Genomic DNA, 19,561 nt, shown 5'->3' with positions numbered 1-19,561 from the left:
CTACTGATAACCTTCCACTAGGCCTTGTGCTAATTTTCACTATCACACTTGATCTTCAATTTTCTTACCAAGATCCCATGGTTCATGCACGAGACATGTTACTTCCTTGAGTGGTCTCAAAAAACCACCACACATGGTTTGCTCCAGGTTCACAAACAATGCAGTAAATACTAAAACACAGGTCAGATTCCCACTCACTTGAAAACAGGTGCAAAAAAAGGTATATCAACTATGCTTTCATTTGTAACCCTTGGAGAAAAATTGGGTGCAGTGCTATAAACTCCTGGAGAGCTGCCAAACATTAACACACACCTAAGGCACTAAACTTAGTCAATTTGATGTATTTTTAGAAGAAACAACAGCTGTTTTACGAATTATAGCCTTTAGCTATACCCACTAACCTGAACAAGGGAGGGTCAACGCTAGGTAGTTATTGGGGAAACTCTTATGAAGCTCAACTGTCATCTGCATTATGCTAGTTGGGTCATCCAAGAACTGCTACAGAAAGGTGAAGGAAAGCTAAAGCAGAAACTAAGATTGGGTCATTCTGCTGAGAATGAACTGTGACCCAAGACATCCCACCATACCAAAACTGAGAATCTTCCCAAGTGACCACTAGGTGGCTGGTTGGCACTAAGCAGGCCCATCTCACACAAACATGACTTTACAGGATTCACTCAGGTGCAATACCTTCTGGCCTGTCAACTCAAGCTAACATACCAATGGCCCAATGAACAAAGAACCAATGAGAAGGCCTTTGCTCCTAAGCAAGCTTACCTAAAGACAGTCCAGCGTAATTAGGCTTGGTAAACACAATTGTTCTGCCTGAAGTTGCTGAGTTACGGTTGGCTATGATTTAAGATGAGATCAGAATTAGACAATTTCCTTAAAGTCTGTTTCAAAGGGGTCAAGGGACATAACTATGCCAACCTTACAGCTAGCTCCATTAATTCCCAGCCCTTAATACTCAGGTGAGAAAACAGAAAAGCCTCTGCCCACGGATTAAAGGATTTCAAATGGACACTACCTGAAGTCACCTGTGTATACCACATGTTGTTACTTCTGACAGGATATTTCCGTGTCCTAATTTTGGCCTCAAATTTATCCTTTTGAACCCTCAGATGGTTTCAGGTATACCACATGGAATACTCAAAAATATCTGGGATGCCCCTTTCCAGTCTAACAAACACTGGAAAGCACGATGACCTGCAGTTCAAACTACACTAACACTTATGTAGACTTAGTACTAAATGAGCCTAGCTAGCAAAAGGTCTACACATTTTCCCTTTTTTATACCTTAATTTAAAAGGTTCAGGCAGTTGCCTAGACGTAACAATTTGTCATTGACAACCCAGATGCTGTTGTAATACTTATTAGGCCAGAAAGTTGTTCAACCCCCAAACCCGAACACTACCTTACTGCCCTTGTAAACAGAATCAAAACAATTTTATGGTGCCAATTTTAAATACAGTTTTATTTAAGACATTGCATTTTCCACTTACAATACAGTGCTTGTAAAGTGCAATGTTATTTGCTTTCCCTGTGCACACGTTCCATGTTCAAGTATCAAGAATGCCCAGTTTACTACAGCAGCTCAACTTTAAAACTGCCATGGAATTTGCTACAAATTTAGGTCCTTCAATGTTGTGTGGAACAATGCTAAACCTATGCTAAGCTGGCTTAATCAACCTCTTCAATGGTGGGCCCAGAGGAGGCACCACCAGATGGAGGAGCTCCACCACCAGGGAAGCCCCCGGGCATTCCTCCTGGCATTCCTCCTGGCATGCCTCCTGCGCTCTGGTACAGCTTGGTAATGATGGGGTTGCAGACTTTTTCCAGCTCCTTCTGCTGATGTTCAAATTCTTCCTTCTCTGCAGTCTGAGGAAAATAAAAATATTTTATTACAAGTTCTTCAAATAGAAGACTAGCCTGATGTGATCAATCTGACACACTAGACACACAACAGCACATGAAGTTACGTTTAAGATCTTGGGTCACTCAGACATCCAAGGAAGGAAGTTGCCAACATCTGTAGTTCTGGTGGAAACCGCGAATGTTTTGAACCATTCTCATCATCGTGACCCTACAAATTTGTAAAACCCACCCACCCACCTAAGCTTTTGCTAAAGCCCTTTACACCCAACCCTGCACCCTTAAATCTTTGGCAACAGAAATTACAAACCTGGTTCTTATCAAGCCAGTTGATTATTTCATTACACTTATCAAGAATCTTCTGTTTGTCCTCATCATTAATCTTGCCTTGAAGTTTCTCATCCTCAACAGTAGCTTTCATGTTGAAAGCATAGGATTCAAGAGAATTCTTCGAAGACACCTTATCCCGCTGCTTCTCATCTTCAGCTTTATACTTCTCTGCTTCCTGAACCATGCGCTCAATGTCTTCCTTGCTCAAACGGCCTGTAAAATTAACCAACCTTTTAGGCAAGACAATCACCTGCAGTTCTGCACCATCATCCTGCAACTCCATTTAGCAGCTAAGTATGATCTCCGCTAAATGCCCTTGGAGTAGGAGTAGAAACACTTGGAAAATAAAACCATTATAAACCAAATTCTGCCTCTAAAAAGCAGGTAAGAGTGCCACAGGGTACAGGGTGCCACAGAACAAGTCAGCATTTGATTCTTCAAATCAGGTATGGATGACAGATACAGAAATTGATTCCCTCTACGAAGGAGTCAATCTCAATACTGGCCTGGGTGCTCAAGAGTGCGCACTTAGCACACTCACAAAATACTGCCCAAACTTACCCTTGTCATTAGTGATGGTAATCTTGTTCTCTTTTCCTGTGCTCTTATCCACAGCAGAGACATTGAGGATGCCATTGGCATCAATATCAAAAGTGACTTCAATCTGAGGAACACCACGGGGAGCAGGAGGTATGCCTGTGAGTTCAAACTTGCCAAGCAGGTTGTTATCCTTGGTCATGGCACGCTCACCTTCATAAACCTTGTTATGAAACAACAATAAATTCAAAATTACAATAAAAACACAAAGACAAGAAAGAAAAATCACAAATATCTGTGCTACTTCAAATTTGTATTAGCTTGATTAGGAAAGACTGATCGCTCAGACATCCAAGGAAGGAATTGGCCAACACAGGATTTCTGGTGGAAACTACGAATGGTTTTGGAATCCATCATCACAGCGGAACAAGTCTTCCCCAGTTTTACAGGACCTCAAGTAATCTAGGCCACAGAGAAACATACCTGAATGAGTACACCAGGCTGGTTGTCCGAGTAGGTTGTGAAGGTCTGCGTCTGCTTGGTGGGAATGGTGGTGTTGCGCTTGATGAGGACAGTCATGACTCCACCAGCAGTTTCAATTCCAAGGGAAAGAGGAGTGACATCCAACAGCAGCAAGTCTTGAACATTTTCAGATTTGTCTCCAGATAAAATGGCTGCCTGGACAGCTATATGATTAAAAAAAAATTTAAATGAAGCACAGTACTACAATAACTCATTATGTAACTAACCATTCTCAATCACTCAGACATCCAACAGTTTTGCCATCATTAGCTACAGCTTTTGGTGGAAACCACAAATGTTTAAAAATCATTCATCAGTTAGCTAAGGCCTAACAGGCTGCCTGTTAAACTGTTTAACTAGAATAGAAAAATTACCTGCACCATAAGCAACAGCCTCATCAGGGTTGATGCTCTTATTCAGTTCTTTCCCGTTGAAAAAGTCTTGTAGAAGTTTCTGAATCTTGGGGATGCGGGTTGAACCACCCACCAGGACAATATCATGGATCTGAGACTTGTCTAGCTTGGCATCCCGAAGGGCTTTCTCCACAGGGTCTAGTGTGCCACGGAACAGGTCAGCATTCAGTTCTTCAAATCGGGCACGGGTAATTGAGGTATAGAAGTCGATTCCTTCATAGAGGGAATCAATCTCAATACTGGCCTGGGTGCTGGAAGAGAGAGTGCGCTTAGCACGCTCACAAGCAGTACGAAGGCGACGGACAGCCCTCTTGTTCTCACTGATGTCCTTCTTGTGCTTGCGCTTGAATTCTGCAATAAAATGGTTGACCATCCGGTTGTCAAAGTCTTCTCCACCTAAGTGGGTATCTCCAGCTGTAGATTTGACCTCAAAGATTCCATCCTCAATAGTGAGGATTGACACATCAAAAGTGCCACCACCTAAATCAAAGATCAGCACATTTCTTTCTGCTCCAACCTGCAATTACAACACAAATTATTCTCGTATCTATTGTGGTGACTCAAACTAATCTCGAGTGACGCATACGTAAAACATGGTACTTACCTTTTTGTCTAAGCCATAGGCAATAGCAGCAGCAGTTGGCTCATTGATAATTCTAAGTACATTGAGCCCAGCAATAGTTCCAGCATCTTTGGTAGCCTGACGCTGAGAATCATTAAAGTAAGCGGGTACTGTGACAACAGCATTGGTAACAGTCTAGGAAAAAAAAATATAAAATTTAACCACTACATCATCTACTTGGACACACACAGATACATCCTCAAACAACGTTCTGGTTTTACCACTCATTTTGATACATTTATCTACTACTCACTCTTACACCACCATTATCAGGACACCTGGTAATCCCCATCTATATCCTCCCCTGCAGTACTGTGCACTACTCACCTTCCCAAGATAGGCTTCTGCTATTTCCTTCATCTTTGTCAAAACCATGGATGACACCTCCTCTGGATAAAAACTTTTTGTCTCTCCCTTGTATTCTACTTGAACCTTAGGCCTGCCTGCATCATTCACCACCATGAAAGGCCAATGCTTCATATCAGACTGGACAACAGCATCATCAAATCTTCGTCCAATGAGGCGTTTGGCATCTGCAAAAAGTATCAATACAAACGTTACCTTGAATTTCATTACACTACACCTGTTCCAAGACCAGATGCCTATGGATTCAAATTCTGAATGACCAAGATGCCGCAAACCTTAAGCCTTAAAAGGATAACCACTGAAGTTCCCTACAGAAAACTTTTCCTATCCTTAGGGCTTTCGTGGCCGCCTCACATTTAACAACCTTCTGAGACAACTTCTCAGATTACACACTGCCGAAATCACTTAAATTCATACCATGAAGATTTGCTGGCTTACCAAAAACCGTGTTGGTGGGATTCATCGCAACTTGGTTCTTTGCAGCATCACCGATCAATCGTTCGGTATCAGTAAAGGCGACATAGCTTGGGGTAGTTCGGTTCCCCTGATCATTGGCAATTATTTCCACCTTTCCGTGCTGGAAGACACCCACACAAGAATAGGTGGTGCCAAGATCAATGCCAACTGCAGGTCCCTTAGACATAGTTGCTGGGAAGAGAAAAAAAAAAAAGTCCATGGTTTGAAAGGCGGCTCAAGCACTTACAAAACGTTTACCAAATCAACGCTACCAGATACGACCACTCCGCAAATTATGCTTAGAACCTCGCCCCAGAAACTGCTCTCGTCGGAAATAACCACGCGGGAAGGTCAGAGCAGGCATGGCGTGCTGCAGTAAGGTTGCCGTCCGAACCGCAGAGCCCGCCGCAGACGGAAGCACGCACCTACCAAGAGGGTCTGCGCCACACCTGAGCACATGGTCCCATGCCCCGGGCTGAACCATAGCCCTCCCCTCCCCCCCCGCGCCGTGCTCAACACAGCAAGGCCTGCAAGGGTCCGAAGCCCCCTCCCCCACTTTGGGCGCGTGCCAATTATGACTTCCTCCTTTAAGAAGAATGGGTCCTGAAACAAGGAAATAGGGCACGACAAGCTCTAAGGCGCCGGTTCCACGCCCCGCAAACAGGCGCGGCCTCTTCTCCCTCCGGGCGGCCCGACCTCCGCAGCCCACTCCTCCGTCCCGACTGCACCCCCAAGGAGGCTGCCTCCCCTCGGAAACAAAGGTCCCCAGCCGGGCAAAGGAATCGCCGCACGCACCCTGCCTGACACACTCAGAAGGCCCCCGGCCGCTGCAAACCCATGCAGCCTGAGGAGGGCGGTAGGCTCCCGAAGGGCCGCCAAAAGCCTCGGAAAACAGAAATCTTAACTTACCTGGAGCGCAGGCCCGGGTCCACTGGAGCAGTATACAGCAACCTACGGAGCTGCCGCCGCGTTCAACGAGACCGGTTTCCGTCCTCCGCCCCGTCTCTTATACCCTGCCTCAGAACCTTCCAGAAGGGGCCCGCCCCTGTCAGAGCCCATCACGGCTCTCTCGGCCAATGGGCGCGCGGCCACCTCCGCAAGCCCCAATGACGAACCCGGCTCTACCTTTCGGGCCTCCCCTCTCCCGCCCCAGCCCGCCCCGCCTAGCGATGACGTACTCACCGCAGCGTTCTGGAACTTTCATTCTCGCCCCCGCTGTCCGAAAGGCCCAGGGGAAAGGGAGGGTGGGGCCGACGGAGCCCGCGCGCGGGAGTCCTCAGTCACCCTGGGCGCGGGGGAAGGGCTCGTCTGCCTCTGCGCATGCGCCCCAGAAATCGCAGGCGGGAGGGACGAAGGAGGGGGAGGAAGAGGGGCGGGCCAACTTGGAACCAACCAATGACAGCAGCGCGATCGGCGATCTGGCTCCTGCGGAACCCCCAGAGCGAGAGCGCAGGGCCTGCAGGGAGGGGTCCGGCGCCTGCAGCCCTGGAGAGAAGGCGGAAGTGGAGCGAGGACAAGATGGCCGCGAAGGTGGTTGCGCCCCTCCCCCACCATCCTCTTTCCCCTACTCCCACCCCGGCCTTGTAGATGGTCTTCTAGGCCCTCCGGGATTCCACACACCCACATAGCCAGCGTGGCTCTGTCCTAGGACTGACCCCGAGCGACGGGGCCGAAGTTTCCGACCCCAGGGCGCTGCGAGGGTAACTTGCCCAGTGGCACCCAGATCTGGGGATGGAAGGAGCCGGCCGGCCGCCGCGGCGTCTCGCCTCTGCGCGGGATACGACAGGTTAGCCGGGCAGGCCCCCGGGACCCTCCGTTCATTGTGGTAGCTGGAGGCCGGCTGACCCCGACGCAGAGTGCGGAGAGGCCCAACTTCTCAACCTCCAGGGTCCCGATGCTGTGTCTGTATCCTTAGCGAAATAGATGGCTAAACTCGCTTCTTGGAGCCCGGATGCCTCCGTCACCCACCCCCCCCAGCGCCCACCGAGAACAGACTCGGCTTCTTGGCTCGGCCCCTTCTCCACCCGCCCGGGCCCCCTCACTTCTCAGTTATTTGTTTAAAAAAAAAGAAAAGCTAGGGAGTTCTTTCCTTGTAAGTGAACCAGGCGTAAGGAACCTGGGTTCCGGTAGCCCTGTGTCCTTGATTGAGACTTCCTGAACCTCTTACTTTCAGTAATTTGAGGATATCTTTACTGCCTTGACTTTCGGCAAAAACTAAGCGAGAAACCAGGCAGAAGCGCCTTGAGAATATTACTGAACGAGTGGAGTGCACGAAACAGTACCTAGACTTTCAAATTGCGGCGCATGATGCGGTGTTTGGGGCCTTGTCATTCTAAGCCTTTCTCAGCACGTTGAATGCTTTCTAGTGAGCGCTTTCAAACAGGCTGGGCAGGTAGTATTCCTATTGAGTAGATGAGTGGGCACAAATAGGTGAAAAGATTTTTTTTAAGACCACCTAGCAGAACTTTTAGTGGCGTGGCTGGAATTAGAAAGGTCTCCAGACCAAGCCAGTAAAGCCTAGAGACAGATTCGAATATTGGATCAAAGGATGTCCTTTCTGTATTTGCCTTCTGGGGGAAAATGTGAGCTTGAGTCCTTGGAGGTATGTACCTAACTTCTCCCCACTTCCCAAGGAGTTCGTTTTATATGATGCTTTCACAGGGTACAAAGTGCTTTCATTTGTTATTTCATTTAATCATCAAAACGATTCTCTGAGAGAGACCATTCATTCCTGTGTTAGGAGAGAAATGAGGTTCAGAGATGTTATTTGTGGGAAGTTAAACATCTGGCTGAGCTACAGTAGAACCTAGCTCTTGATTCCAGAATCTTTGGTCTTTTTTTATTAGTAATTTCCTTCCTGAAAACACGTGTAACTCGAACTGCCGAGAAAGATGTATACTTCTTGCAGTTTTCTTTAGCATCTGCAGACTTCTCTCCCCACCCAATTTATCGAGTACAATCTCTGAACCACACCCTACATTTTGCAGCTTTTTAAACTAACCTCTGAACTACCTACAAGATTTGAACCGGTGGAAAATAGAACGGGTGCCTAAATCCACGGGTTTGGGGTATCCCACCTAGTAGCAGTGATTACAGAAAGCTGAACAGATAACCTTCCCTTCTGGTCATTTTCAAAACGTGTTCTAGGATTTGAACTATCTTCTTATCGACTAGAATGAGAGTTTATGTGTTATGTATAAAGTTCAGATAATGATAAATGTCCTGTCTCCACCTCTTTAAATGCACAGGGTTTCAAACCCACTCAGGATCTAAAGTTAAAGTTTGGGTGCCTGGGGCTCCAGTCTGAGGCCTAGAGTTTCTGACTAGGGAAGAGGGTCATGATTAACATTTTTTGAGTGCTTGTCACAGGCCAAGCACTGTTCTAAGTGCTTTGCATATTATTACCTCATTTAATTCTGTGAAATTTTTTTCAGATTTATTTAAATCTCATAGTGTTTACTTTTCAGATTTCTTTGAACCCCTTAGTGTGTACTTTTTTACTGGCACTTCACCTTGATATAAAATACTGGCTTAGTAAATATTTGTTATTTTGATAAAGTCCTTAAGGTCGGAAACGGTCATGAACTTTGTCGTCACTTGGTTTGTCCAGGACTACTTAGTATCTCGCCTTGTGAGAAAAAAGTGCTTGGTATATTTGTGACTGGAATCAATAAATAATAGATCATATTCAGTCTGAGTTCTTCTGTTCTTCAGTTGGCTGCAAGCTAATAAATAAATTTCCAATGCAGGTTATATGAGCTTCAGCCTCTCCTACAGTATCACCTTTACTTATTTATTTTTAAATTGCCGACACAGATGCACCTGTAATAAATACTTGTTTTTTGTGATCAAACACAGTCCCATTTACAAGGCAACTTAGAAGTTAAAATTGAAATATAAACAGCTTAACACGAGAAATGAAGCAGAATTATATATGTCTTTTTCGCAACGGCAGTTTTGAAATTGTTCTTATACAGGGTAACAACAAAGGCATCACTTCATTCTTTTACAGTTCTAAGTTTAGTGTGTGCATTTTATTGAAATGGTTATTTTCTAAACATCCACATCATTCCATCTGTATCTTCTTCCTACACTTTTTCTTCCACCATCTATTTTATCCTTTTTTGTTTCATATTAAAGAATCAAATTTGTTTGACTTGCAAGGTTAATGGAATATGGTTTGAAACCAGTAGTGGCTCAAACTTTATCTTAAACCCAGAGCCTGTCATATCTGAACCCAAAAGCCTGACTGAAAGAGAAGCACACTATCACTAAGACTTCAGCACCTTATCTCTCAGAATCTTCAATTCTTGGACTTTCTCAGATTTCAGGTAATAATTTGTTTTGTGACATTTTTTGTAGATATCCAGTATGAATGGACTTCCAAAATAATATGGATATTCAACTGGTATTTTAGTCTTCTAATAACTAACCTGTTTAAATAATCAAAACCTTTTCACGCAAAGGGGACTGATTCCTGCTTGCAGAGGCATAGACAGGAGACCTTAGGTTCAAAGGTAATAAATAATGATAAGAGCAAATTCCTAGTGATGGTAGAGCTGCAGCTGCCACAGCATACTCATTTGGCTTAAGTACTCTAGGAATGAGAATTCTCAGAATTACAGAGCAGATGTGTTATGTTGCCTGGACACCACACTACCAGAAGAATAAGGAAGTGGAGTAAGGAGTTTATGTCTTACAATGAGGCAGTGTTAGTATAAGAAGCATTCCAAATGTGCTAGCCCTCTTAAACTAATGGCAGGCATTTTTTACATTACTTCCTCAATGTCTCTTATGTCCCAACTTTTTTTTGGGGGGGGGGGTGGGGGGCCGGGGGCCATGCCGCGTGGCTTGCGGGATCTTAGTTTCATGACCAGAGATTGAACCCATGCCCTCAGCAGGGAAAGCATGATGTCCTAACCACTGGACTAACAGGGAATTACCCCCAATTTTTTTTAGAGGAAGACAAAACTCAAGATGAAACTTTCACTCAAGGATAAAACCCTATTTCTTAAAGGATTTTGGAAGGAAATGCATTTGTACTATGTGAGAATTAGATGTAAAAATGAAAATCAGAAATAGGACAAAATCCCAGATCAACTTTTTCCCTTTAAGCGCCTGATTCCCATTTTAGGAACAGGGCTTTTATCACCACATTCAGCACTACTTTTTCTTTCCTATAGCCTGCTGCCTTTTTTTTTAAAGACTTTATTTTATTTTTATTTGTCTATTTATTTGTTTATTTTTACTTTTGCAGGGCCTTAGTTCCCTGACCAGGGCTTGAACCCTCACCCTCGGCAGTGAAAGCGCAGAGTCCTAACCACTGGCCTGCCAGGGAATTCCATGTCCTTTTAATAATAAAAAATATTTTGCTCTACCACTGGTGATCTGTTGACACTTGCTTCAGAGTCTTTGAAGGGCTATTTCAGGTTTAGCATTCTTGCCATAGGATGAATTTGACTAGCAGAGTCATGAAAACTATTAAAAAGGCAAGTTGTATTGGAGGCTGCTTTCTTTTAATTTCTCAGACACCTGTCTTCTCCCATGTGTCAGCTCTTCTGAGAGCTATCCTGGTAAATCATTTCTGCTAATTCTTTCCAAGATGCCAACAGTATTTAACAGGCACTAACCTAGATCCCTCCTGCCACCCACTAGTTATCCTCACCATCTCTTCCCTAAATGTTAATATCCTATCCTTCCAGCCCAGAGCTAGGCTTCCTGAGAGGCTAAACTGGGAAAATACTGAATTTCTCTCTGTCTCCACCTCTCAGGAGGGAATGGTATGATGTCCATGCAGTGCCATCAGGAAAGGCGGTCAGTCCCTGAACTTTTCGATAATTTAAGGCCTAGAATCAACAAAAGTCCCAGGTTCACATCTTTCTCCGAAAATGAAAGCAATGGAGGAAGCTCCAAGTTTGGTGCAATGCTGAACTTCTGATGACACTCCTTGACATATTAAGAGAAAGCTGACCTAATCTCCCTTTTTAGTCTAGTCAGTCTTGAAATCCTGATTTCATATGTTCACTGAAAGAAGAGACTGTGGTTGGATGATATTCCAGCATTCTGAAAAGATCTCTTTCTCTAGAAGACTTCTTTCTAAGGAGATTGTTAAACGACACCTAATGATTGTTTTCTTGCTCCAGAGATATCCAGCAGAGAAGTCCTTAGAGACATCCAATTTGAGGGAAAATCCACAATTATTCCAGCATTATATTTCTGATATTTGTCAGTGGCCCTCAACATCAAGATGGAAAGCTTTTCACAGTCCCTTGTTACACATTTTGGACTCCCTTTTTTTTTAGTTCAATATAAGTAGGAAGATTAGTAGTGAACAGAGTGGGAAAATCTCAGTCATTCTCCATCTCCCACTATTTCTCAACTCCTCTTGAAATTAATATCCAAACTTTCTGGTAAATAAAGTCAGGTCAGGATGGAAGAGACTTGTTTCCTTTTTTGGAGTTTTTCATGGTGCAGATAGGTGTGATATAAGGCTGTGGGTTCTGCTTGACTCTGAATAATCATAGCAATCCAGTAGGTTTGCAGAAATGCATAGAAAATTTATGAACAACACCTCATTTCTTAACAGTGGTGAGTCAAAGTGTTGACACAAAACAGCCCAAGTGAGGAATTCTAAGTGTGTTCACTTCCCCTCTCCCCAGCCTTTCTCACCACAGGTCCTGGTCCCCAAATGCACAGATTTGGCCCCCGCTCTGGTCTAAAGGCACAGTGAGATGCCTTTTTGGAGACCATCAGCTTACATCCTTTTCCTTGTTTGCTGTCATATGAGGAAAGTGTTCATTTGAATCTCTCCCATGCAATGGTCACTGCTACTTAAATGACCTCTCGTTTGGTCCGAGGCGGTTGTGTGGCTGGTGACTGGGCGTCAATGACGAGAAGAGTCCTGACTCCTGCGAAAGGATGGGAGTCAAGTCCGCTCGAACTCAGACAGTTTGGAAGGCTCTGCTCTGGCTGGGGATCGTGCCAGGAGTGCTCTCTGCTTTGGTCAGGGTAGCGTGGTGGACTTTCTTTGGTTCAGACCCTCTTGCCTCCGGCCCCACGGGACCGTAGGTGTGGGTAGCCAGCCCTGGCCGGGGCGCCGCTTCCGAGGACGGTGTCCGCTGGCTGCGGGAGCCGCTGTTAGCCGTGGAGCGCGTGGAGGAGGAGCCCGAGCGTGAGCTCCGAGAGCCCGAGGAGGAGGAGCTGGGTTTCACGAGGCGGGCTTTCGGGGCTTCGGCATCTTCTCTGAAGAGGAAAAAGAGCAAAGATAGATTTTAGGGCCACAGGACTGCGAAAGCTTCCGCTGCGCTGCTGCTTTCTGAGGTTGCCCGATCAGCTCCTCAAGGCGGAAACCTCGAGCTACCACGTAGGGAAACAGGGACTCCCCCTGCGTCCTGCGCCCTTCCGGCGGGCTTGGGCGGGTGTGCGGCCCCTTGGCCGGGAGGTCCACCCTGTTACTCTGGGGGAATGGGCACTCCCTACTGGATGTCTAGACAGCAGTCCCCTTGACTGGGAGTTTGTCTGCAGAAGCCCTTTCATGGCCCGTAGGCTAGGCCCATTCTCTATTGCATGGCCTTTACAAGTGGAAGGCAATGAGAAGGAACGCAGAGTGTAGCTATTACGTCCCTGTTGCATCCCTGTTGCGGATAGTTTCACAAGAAAGCCAAGGTAAACCAGTCCTCCTGCCCCTAGGCTGGAGCTCCTTACCCACCAGAATAATCCTTTTAACAGATTTAAGGTTAAGAGGAAATGGGACATTTTTGTTGTCACTAGGGAGCTGGGGAGCTGGCGGTAGAAAGGCAGCCTAGGTGAGGAAGGGGATTTTGCGGGAGGTTTACCGGATTTCATTCGGTCTCTCTTCCTCCTCGTATCTCTCTTTGTCTTTCCGTCGGATTAGCAGCCACACCAGGAGGAAAATCAGCAGGGCTCCAGCCACCATACCTGTCACCGCTCCTGCAATCATGCCGATGCTTTGTACATCTGTTTTCTCAGAAACAAAAGCAAAAGTAAAACCAAACATAAGCTAAGCAACACATAGACTTAAAAAACATAAGCTCTGGACAAGATGAGTATTTCCAGATCTTTGTATCTATCTTCCTGAGTTCCCCATATACCCTTTCTTGGTGTATGACTGTCCCTCTTGATATTGAAGGGGAGCAGAATACGACACCCCAAAATATGCCTCGTTGACATTAGGATTATTTTTAGCTGATTATTTTTGAGAAACAGCAGACACAAGAGAAGCTCTGAAAACAGAGTAGAAGTTACCCTTTGTAAGGGTATATCTATAAAGGAAACCTCCATTTGGTTTTGGTCCCCTCCTGGATATAATAAATTTCTTTAGGGGGCTGGAAAATTCACACATACTGTAAATACAGAGTTAGCTACAACTGTTGAACAGTCCTTGGTAACTACTGAATTTATTTCAGTGATAGCCATGTTCTTCTGCAGATAAAGATGTTGACCTTACTCTTACTTGTGATTAAAAACATTTTACGCTGAACCACTGCAGAGACAAAACCAAACCAACCCTTTGCGTACTTACACTGAACAGTCACTCGCACCACACAGCTCTCCTTCCCGGCCTCATTGCCCGCTGTGCACTGGTAGAGCCCAGAGGAGGACATGGTGAGATTCTGCAGCAGGACGCGTCCAGGGTGGTTGTAGTCTACACAAGCAGAAAGGTGACTGTAATCCCCTAGTGACAAGGTCTATATTTATCGTTTATTGTGTCACTGACCTAAGATTCTATCAATATAATACGGTTTGGTAAGGATGAGGTGAGAGAATCGATCCCTTTTTGGAATGTGGGAAGAAAGGTGAACATTCCTTTAAACTGCAGTGCATCCTCAAAAGTTACAAAAAATTCTGAACATTTAAGGGATACTAAACACAATAATTAGATATAATGAATTTATAGAGTACATTTATTCCTAATCTCCTTACCACTTTTATTTTTGCCATTTGAGGAAAGAAAAGACAGATTTTTCTGTCCCCGTTTAGGGATGAAAAATGGAAGTTCAAAGAGGTCCAGCAGTGTGTTCAAAGTCACCTTGTGAGTTGCTGACAAAACCAGATTTAGAATTCATGGAGAGAGTACTGTGCTGCTATCTCAATAGACCGGTAGAAAGATGACTTACCAATCCTAGATTTGGGAGGCAAACGTTCATCCTCTCCCTCCTTCTCCCGGATTCGCTGCCAGTAATACACAATGGGCTTTGTGCCAGAGGATGACTCACACTGTAAAGTCAGGTCACTTCCTTCTGTCAGCTCTCCTTCCAATTCACACTTGGGTTTTGATGGTCTCACTGGCAAAAAAAAAAAAAAAGATCCCCAAACACCCGATTCAGTGGAAGAACTACATCCTGTTGACTTGTTTTTCCACCCACATGGTCAACTTCTGAGTGTGGATTCAATAGTACTTTGTTACCTCGCCATGCTTTACACCACTCTCCAAAATACACCCACTTGCATCCCCTGCACACGTATACACCCAACTCCAGCTGTTTCCAGTGGTGCTGTTGTAACTTTTAGAGGCTGCCTCAGAAACTCTCTCATCACTTCTCAAAGAAGAGAAACTTTTATAATTGGAAATTTTAGGAAAGTTGAGTGTGATTTTACTAATACTGAAACAGGGACAGAAGTTCATTAACTTGTAAGCAATTAAGAACTTAGTAGTTCTTGCTATCACAAAACAGAGAAATGGACTTGAAGCAGATCTAAGAGATTTGTTAAGTATGAGGATACTACTTAAACATTAGAGGATATTTAAATTTTGTAATGGGCTACCGTGGAAAACTGTGATTATTTTTTCTTCTTCATTACGACTAAAATACAAAACATATACACTTCTTCCCAGGGAACTGGACTAGGTGACGTCTGTATAATACGAAGGATTGAACAAGAAGTTTTGTACCAGTGTGACACATTTGCCTATCCGTCACCAAGACCTTATTAATAAGATGTAGGCATTTACGAGGGCACTCTGTCTTACCTAAGACTTTTAAGATGACGTGGCTCCACACATAGCGCCCTGAATTCTTCACCTTGCAGGTGTACCGGCCCTCATCGCTGGGCTTCAGAGGCTCAATCTGCAGGGAAGCATCTCCTGCCAGGAAATTGGAAGCAAAGGCCACTCGGCCCTTCTGCTCCTCAGTCAAGTTATTGTAAACATGACGACTGGAGTAAGTGATCACCTGTGGGACAGACGGAGGCAGACTCAAGTTGTGTGGCTCTCAGCCTTGCCCTCTAGCTGAGGTCAAGGTGAAGAAAGGATGGGAATTCCTGGTGGTCCAGTGGTTGGGGCTCTGTGCTTCCACTGCAGGGGGCCCGGGTTCATTGGGGAACTAAGATCCTGCATGCAGGCACGCGGTGCGGCCAAAAAAAAAAAAAAAGACGAGGAAAGGAAATGGAACAAAGCAGTCAAGCCTGGGGGTGATTCTAAGAGTCCAAGAGATCTCTGTTCTAAACAAACCTAAATACACTATGTTTGTCTAGGCCTTCCTTTTTCTAAGAATACGAACACCTCATATTTGTGTAGCATTTTAACCATAAAGTAGTAATTGTTGCATTAAATGCTCAGAACTTTTCTATTTTACAGGTAAGGAATTTTATTTTTATTTAAAAATTTTTTATATGTGTATTTTTTAATTGAAGTATAGTTGATTTAGAATATCATGTTAGTTTCAGGTGCACAGCACAGCAATTCAGTGATATATATATATTTGTGTGTGTGTGTGTGTGTGTGTATATACACATATATATACACATATATATACACATACATACATATATGTGTGTATACATACACATATACATATATACACATATGCATATATACATATACACATATATACACACATACATAATACATACATACATGCACATATACATATATGCATATATACATATACGCATATATACACATATAGATATATACATAATACATATATACATACACATATATACACACATACATACACATACATATATACACATACACACATATACATACACATATATACACACATATACATCCATATATATATACATATATATATAAAATCTTTTTCAGATTCTCTTGCCTTATAGGTTATTACAAAATAGAGTATAGTTCCCTGTGTTATAAGGAATTTTAAATTTGAGTTACAGACTCAAGTTCTCACAGCTGAGTCCAGGAAAGAAGTAAATGCACAGAACGGTCCCCAGAGTTGACTCTGAGGGGAATTGAGAGAATGGAGGCTAAGGAGGGGAGAAGACTTACCTTTCCCCTGCATACCTTCCTCACTTTTGCATTTCCTACCACTTGCACATGATCTGGTCAGAGGACATACACTCCTTGTGTTAAGTGCTTTTACATCTAGTTTATTTCTCACAGTTTTTCCAAGTAGGCGTTATCTATCCCCATTTCACAGGCACATAGCAGAACCAGGATTTGAACACGGCAGTCTAAAGCCATCCAGTTCATTGTTTTGCTTACCACAGTTACCTCTCCTTGTCCCACCTGCACTCATTTCGCTGCTCAGAAACTGCTGTTCCAGAAAGTTTGGAAATGAAGGAGAAAATGTGAAATGAAAAAATGTGTTTTGTTTTTACAAAAGTTTCGAGCCCAGCTGAAGTTAAGGAGTAGAAGTTTATGGGTAAAATCTAGGTTTGATACTGAGGGATTCATCGTTGGCTTTCCTTCTTTGTCTGGCTTCGCTGTGAAGTAGTAAGTTAGGTGGGCAAACATTGTGTCCTTTCCTTCCATAAAATACACGTGAGCTTCATGTCTTCGTTCTCCCTGGTAGGGAGACCACACTTCAGATTTCCCCAACAGGAAAAAACAATCATGATTTTTGCTGGATTTTCATCTGCCTGCAACACCACCTCTAGTTCTTGAACCTTTTCCTGGTTCTCTTAGTCCATCACCTCCTGGTAATCACGAAAACCATGCTGATCTTGTCTACCAAGACCTCAAGCCATATAACTTCAGTTCTGTCCTCCCCGCCACTTAGCAATCATATTCCTAAAATTACTTGATTTAAACATCAGCAAACATTTATGGAATGACTGCTCCCCATCAGGTCAGGAGGAGGCTATACAGATGAAGTAAAACCCCTTTCTTATCATCAAGTAATTTATAATCTAGCAGGATTAACAAGGAGAGAAATGTAAACATAGAAAAAGGAATGACCAACTTGAAAGAGTATCAAGAGACAATGTCCCAGAAGAGTTGGTGGCATTTGAGTTAGGCTTTGAAAGATGAGTAGACTAAATAAGAGATTAGAGAGGCAGGGAGAAGCCTGCTGGAGGGGGCATGCCAGATACACAGACCAGCACTAAAAAAAGGCCGCAAGCATATGGGAATCCCCCAAGCACATTTCTGGCTGCAGCTGTTCCAAATTGTTTCACTCTACTTTAAGCCCTTAACCCTACTGTCAATCACGTGATGCTGTGCAGCACAGGAAATGCTTTCCTGAAAAGATACGAAGCCATCCAATAAAATGGCCATAAATGCTCTCACCATTGTATCAAAACTTTTCAGTATCATCCATTTTGCCCTTACACCTCTCTGAAAAAAAGTGCTTTCTCCTTTTTCTGCATGTTCTTTTTCTTCAGCAAATGTTTATTGAACGCATCTGCCAGGTGCTTTGCTGGGCACTGGAAAACAAGCAGGAATAAGACACAGTTCCTACCCTGGGGCCTCACAGTTTTGTGGGGGAAAAAAATGGGGGAGCAGCAAGTAAGAAAATTAAGGTAAACACTGTAATCGATAATACACTTAAAACGTTTTCAGTATGCAATTTTGTCCCCTCACTTCAACCAACACCACAGTTGTGATAATTCTGACATCTTTGTCACTATCGCCAACATATTTTTGAGCTCCAGTTTTATATTTCCAGCTACCTGGACCCTACAGATGTCTGTCTTCTCCAGTCTACCTTACATAATAATGTAAGTTAATGCCAAGTTAATATGAATGTAAAACTCATGCTAGCTCTTTCCCAGATCAAAAGCCTTTCATGGCTCCGCGCCACCTCTGAATGATGACCAGATTCAGACCAGGGCCATCAAAATGATCTCTGCATTACCTTCCCAACCTCGTTTCCTATTTAGTCCCCCTCACATTCTTGAGTGTAGTCACGGTACATTTCCCTTGCTTTCATGTGAGGTGCGCTTTCTTTATGCTCACATGCCTTTGCCCACTGCATTTTTCCACTTAGAAACTCCCCTTTCTCCATCTCTCCACATAAAGAATCCCTATTCATTCTTTTAAACCCCAAATCAATGTTAATTCCTTATGAAACCTTCCCTGATAGGACACTCAGACTAAGAATGCTGTCATCCATAGCATGTCTTGGCACTTTTTTTTTTTTTTTTTTTTTTTTTTGCGGTATGCGGACCTCTCACTGTTGTGGCCTCTCCCGTTGCGGAGCACAGGCTCCGGATGCGCAGGCCCAGCGGCCATGGCTCAGGGGCCCAGCCGCTCCGCGGCATGTGGGATCCTCCCGGACCGGGGCACGAACGCGCGTCCCCTGCATCGGCAGGCGGACTCTCAACCACTGCGCCACCAGGGAAGCCCCCTTGGCAGCATTTTTATGTGAGGAGAAAGTGTGAAAGACAAGACATTGGGCAAACAGGTTGCTGGATCCTCTTTCTATAATTCTGGGCATTGTCTGGGAGATCCTTCAGGCCACTGTGATTTTATGTATGTCTGTTGCCCTCGACTGTCTTTGGCTAGGCAATTTTGCAACCCGGCAATCGTTTATTTAATAAACACTAATTGAAAACATACTTTACACTTGGCACTGTTCTAGAGATGATAACAATACAGGGAAATGAATTTTATAAGTGTTGTCAGGGACCAGGACATGCCACCCCCAAACATGCCACTTTGCATATGCATAAGGATAAATTTCAGCGGAAGTCCCTTGAGCTCCTGAAATCCCTTCTCTGCCCAAAAGCAGAGCCTCCCCAAAGAATTTGTGTCCATAAATCCCCTTTCCCAGGGCAACTCTAACCTTCCCTTCTGGGAGATCAGAGGTGGGCATCACACCCAGACATTGTCACAAACTACCACATCTCCCATCTATCCTTCTAAGGGCCCATTTATCTTTCCAAAAGGTCATTTGCTTTACCATAGGTGCCCTTTCCACCCCTCCCTTCCCACACTAAATTAGGTATACTCTAACCACCTCTTTGAGTTACTCATTGCTGGGTACTCCCAGGTGTTACTTACACAATGCATGGGTTAATAAAATGTTTGCTTTTTTTCTTATTAACCTGTCTTTTGTCAATCTAACTGACAGTGCCCCAGCCTGAACACCTAGGAGGGTAGAGGAAAAAAATATATTTTTTTCCTCCCTTACAGTTTTAAAGAACAACTTTTTTTAAAAAAAAGGTGAAATCGCGACTCTCATATACGTAGAAAATAAACACGTATCAAAGATTTTACTTAACTCGT

General features: G+C 44.2%; 2 protein-coding genes across 2 annotated transcripts in view; both read right to left on the bottom strand.

Moving 5' to 3' along the window:
* Positions 1-1,445: 1,445 nt before the first annotated feature.
* On the bottom strand, positions 1,446-6,143 carry HSPA8 (heat shock protein family A (Hsp70) member 8). The gene is made up of 9 exons (XM_082659427.1): positions 6,028-6,143; positions 5,101-5,310; positions 4,624-4,829; positions 4,279-4,431; positions 3,636-4,191; positions 3,223-3,425; positions 2,764-2,962; positions 2,183-2,415; positions 1,446-1,878 (listed from the first exon to the last, which is right to left on the bottom strand). Exons 2-9 carry the CDS (start codon positions 5,303-5,305, stop codon positions 1,681-1,683), a joined length of 1,953 nt encoding a protein of 650 aa, XP_082515553.1. The 5' UTR covers positions 5,306-5,310; positions 6,028-6,143; the 3' UTR covers positions 1,446-1,680.
* Positions 6,144-11,533: 5,390 nt separating this feature from the next.
* Positions 11,534-19,561, bottom strand: part of CLMP (CXADR like cell adhesion molecule) — an 87,527-nt gene continuing 79,499 nt past the window's right edge. Inside the window, exons 3-7 of the mRNA XM_082661072.1 lie at positions 15,110-15,311; positions 14,256-14,423; positions 13,661-13,783; positions 12,954-13,095; positions 11,534-12,360 (exon numbers count right to left, since the gene is read on the bottom strand). Of these exons, the coding sequence (XP_082517198.1) occupies positions 12,060-12,360; positions 12,954-13,095; positions 13,661-13,783; positions 14,256-14,423; positions 15,110-15,311 (936 nt within the window). The 3' untranslated portion in view covers positions 11,534-12,059. The remainder of the gene's footprint in view (positions 12,361-12,953; positions 13,096-13,660; positions 13,784-14,255; positions 14,424-15,109; positions 15,312-19,561) is intronic.

The sequence above is a fragment of the Grampus griseus genome (assembly GCF_964374135.1).
Source record: "Grampus griseus genome assembly, chromosome: 8".
Lineage (NCBI taxonomy): Eukaryota > Metazoa > Chordata > Mammalia > Artiodactyla > Delphinidae > Grampus > Grampus griseus.
Note: the sequence above shows the minus strand (reverse complement) of the source record. Positions and strands in the feature narration are given on the sequence as shown.